The 3,362-nt window shown below is 42.3% G+C and overlaps 1 protein-coding gene across 1 annotated transcript; it reads left to right on the top strand.

Moving 5' to 3' along the window:
• Window positions 1–987: 987 nt before the first annotated feature.
• On the top strand, window positions 988–3,162 carry ddx28 (DEAD (Asp-Glu-Ala-Asp) box polypeptide 28). Its single transcript, XM_023411938.2, has one exon. It carries the CDS (start codon window positions 1,175–1,177, stop codon window positions 2,864–2,866), a length of 1,692 nt encoding a protein of 563 aa, XP_023267706.1. The 5' UTR covers window positions 988–1,174; the 3' UTR covers window positions 2,867–3,162.
• The last annotated feature ends 200 nt before the right edge of the window (window positions 3,163–3,362 follow it).

The following is a 3,362-nucleotide window of genomic DNA, read 5'->3' as shown; positions in this document are numbered from 1 at the left end:
ATGGGCTCAGCCTTTGCTGTAGAGGGTTGACCAGAACTCAGAGTCATGTGGACTGTTATTGACAGTCACTGTTGTGTCAATGACAGTGCTCTTTTTCACCCTTCTCTGATCTATTACAATCTCTGACATTACTGTACTCCACTAGGCCAGAGATCAGCTGATTGATTTACTGTTAGAACAGGCATACAATGTCCAAGCCTTCAAAATAAACACAGTGGTCAGGTTAGAGAAGGGCACTTGTCTGATGGTGGCTAGTTGGCCTGCTGTTGAAACTGCATGTACTCAGTTTTTTAAAACCAAATATATTTATCTATATAATAGCTTTTAAACTAAGGATATTTACAAGGGTATAGTCTATGGTGCTGTTGAGCTGTGTTGCATTACACAGAAACATGTTTCTGTTACTTAGCCTACCATGATTAATATAAATGGGGTGGACAGAATAATACAACTCAACAGCACCACAAACTGTAGCCTCCAAAACGACCATAAAGTTAACACCTCTCTAAAACAGTTTAAAAAAACCTGAACATTATATCATTATTGAAAGTAAGATTTATTACAGGACTGTTGTGTTGGACTGCATTAGATTTAGCCAGGTGAATCTAATTGACTAAGTGAGTGTGTTATTGTCAAAATATTAGCGATATAGGCATATCTGTGAATTTCCTGAAACATTACGTTTTCCGCAAGGAACACGACATTAAATGCTAACATGCTTTCTAAACTTGATCTTTTTACAACGTTTAACGTTTATTAATTCAATTTGTTTAATTTATGTATGAATTCTACCTGATTGTTCTTTTCTTTAGTTTTTGTTTATTTAATTCCCATGGACTTTTGGATTTTTTTTTGTTTGTTTCCTCTACATTTATGTTTCATATTGTATTTACTGCCAATTTTGAGTGAACATATATTTCAAATCTACATGTTGCATTTCTGTCACGTCATCACCCCACGCCCACTTGACATCATCCACACTCGCCAAGAAAGCATGGCGACATTTGTGAGATGGGATGCTAACAGATGTACTGCATTTTTTGGCCATTTAAAAAGACTTTAAAAGATTCGCAGAGCACTGAAGTGGTTTCACCTACATGTGTTAGTCGTTCATTTGTAATTTTTATTCTTATCAGCTGACTGTAAGCTGCGGGCAGGACAGTTAAACAGCAAAATGCAATCTGTGAAGGTCGGCTGTTTGGCTTTGGTTGCGTCGAGAGCTCTCTGCTCAAGTAGGATTTACCGTCCTCAGCTTGTTAAACTATTGGCAGCTCGCTGTTGTGTTAATTATTCTATCAGCCAGACTCGTTTATGTCAGACTGAGACCACGGTTATTCGTGTTCCCCGCTACATGCAGAAGCAAGTGGAAAACGTGAAGCAGACTCGAGGCAAAAACAAGATCAATACAATCAGAGCTGGCAAGCTCCTGATCCAGAGCAAGAACCCTGTGCTGAACCAGTCTACGGGCTACATGCTTGGAAAGTTCGAGCAGCCCAGTCTCTGTTCGAAAGGATGGAAAAATAACAAATCGTTTGGTGACTATTTCACCATCAACAACATCAAGACTGTTGCACCCTATGTGACCAACAACGAGAAAGAGGATGTTGAACAGAAAACATCTGTGACTTTTAGTAACCTCCATATTTGCAAGGAGCTGGTGGAAACTTTGGACAGAATCAACATTATCCATCCCACCACTGTACAGCTGCAGACCATCCCAAAGGTCATGAAAGGTCACAATATTCTTTGTGCTGCAGAGACAGGCAGTGGGAAAACTCTGAGTTACCTCCTGCCTATTGTTCACGGTCTGCAGGCAGATAAGGAATCACAGATGTACGCTAGGAGCTCAAACAAAATTCGTGCCTTGGTACTTGTGCCTTCCAGAGAGCTAGCTGAGCAAGTGGCTGCCGTGTCTCGGGCTCTGTGTGCTCCATTTGGCGTGCTGACAAGGACTGTGGGTGGCGGGCGAGGTGTAGGACACGTCAAGATGGTCTTCAAGAGGAATCATCCTGATATTTTAGTGGCTACACCAGGTGCTCTTGTAAAGGCCCTGCGGAGACGCTGCCTGGACTTGGGTGAGCTGAGCTTCTTTGTTGTAGACGAGGCTGACACTATGTTTGACCCCAGCTTTTCTGACATGCTGGAGAGCATCCTGCTCCACACAAACATTGCTAGTAATCCCAAGCAAACACAGGGCTATGGCCGTAAAGCCCAGTTGCTAGTGGTGGGGGCCACCTTCCCTGGTGGTGTTGGGGAAGTGCTCAGCCAGGTGACAGACCTTGGCAGCATGGTGGTAATCAAGAGTAAGATGCTGCACTTCCTCATGCCACATGTCAAACAGACCTTCCTGAAGATAAAGGGTGCTGACAAAATCCTGGAGCTTCACCAAGCCCTGAACCTGCTCCAACAAGAAAAAGGAGGGGGTGCCGCTCTGGTGTTCTGCAACAAGTCTGCCACCGTCAACTGGTTGGGGTACTCGCTGGAAGAGATGGGGGTTCGGCATGCACGTCTGCAAGGGGAGATGCCTGCTACTGTGCGTACAGGAATCTTCCGCTCCTTCCAGAACGGCATGGTTGATGTGCTGATTTGCACAGACATCGCCTCTCGTGGCCTGGACACATCTCGTGTGCGCTTGGTAGTTAACTATGACTTCCCAGAATCTCACACAGACTACATCCACAGGGCAGGGAGAGTGGGGAGAGCAGGAGGGGTGGAGGATGGGGAGGTGCTCAGCTTGGTCACTCATCCCTGGGATGTGGAGCTGGTACAGAAGATTGAGACTGCTGCACGAAGGAGGACTAGTTTGCCGGGGATGGAATCTGATATACATGAACCAAAACCCAAAGTAGTAGATGCACAGGAGTAGAAGATGTGTTTGGGATGTGTATAAGTGGAAAACTTTCCTGTGAAATTTGTTTGTGTGTAATGTGGTGACCCACTCTGAATGTACAAAATTGGTCAGCTTTTCAACAGAAATGGTAAACAAGATATGCAGTGATTGCTGAAAGCAATGTGACATAATGTAATTTGCCATCATTTCAAAAATGATCTATTGTAAAAAAAAAAAAAAAGTTTGTACAAAGTATTTTTTTGGCATCTAATGCAGTTTGTGTATTAAAATGCTTTAACTTCAAAGTAAAATCTTATTGCATATTCCTCTCACCTTGTTTTATCCATTTCAGCCATTTAATCAAGTGATGTTTGAGTTTTCAGGCTTAAGAGCTGGGATTTGTAAATGTTTGATGTTATGTGTGTGTATATATATATATATATATGTGTGTGTGTGTGTGTATATATATATATATATATATATACACACACATATATATATATATATATATACACACACACATATATATATA

The sequence above is a fragment of the Seriola lalandi genome, unplaced genomic scaffold (genome assembly GCF_002814215.2).
Source record: "Seriola lalandi dorsalis isolate HSWRI2012SDOR001 ecotype SW California unplaced genomic scaffold, Sedor1 jcf7180002054474, whole genome shotgun sequence".
In the NCBI taxonomy this organism is placed as follows: domain Eukaryota; kingdom Metazoa; phylum Chordata; class Actinopteri; order Carangiformes; family Carangidae; genus Seriola; species Seriola lalandi.
This window is presented reverse-complemented; position numbering and strand designations above follow the sequence as displayed.

Bases quoted from the DNA above. Each gene is read 5' to 3' on its own strand.
- ddx28 (XM_023411938.2), top strand. From the start codon at position 1,175: ATGCAATCTGTGAAGGTCGGCTGTTTGGCTTTGGTTGCGTCGAGAGCT.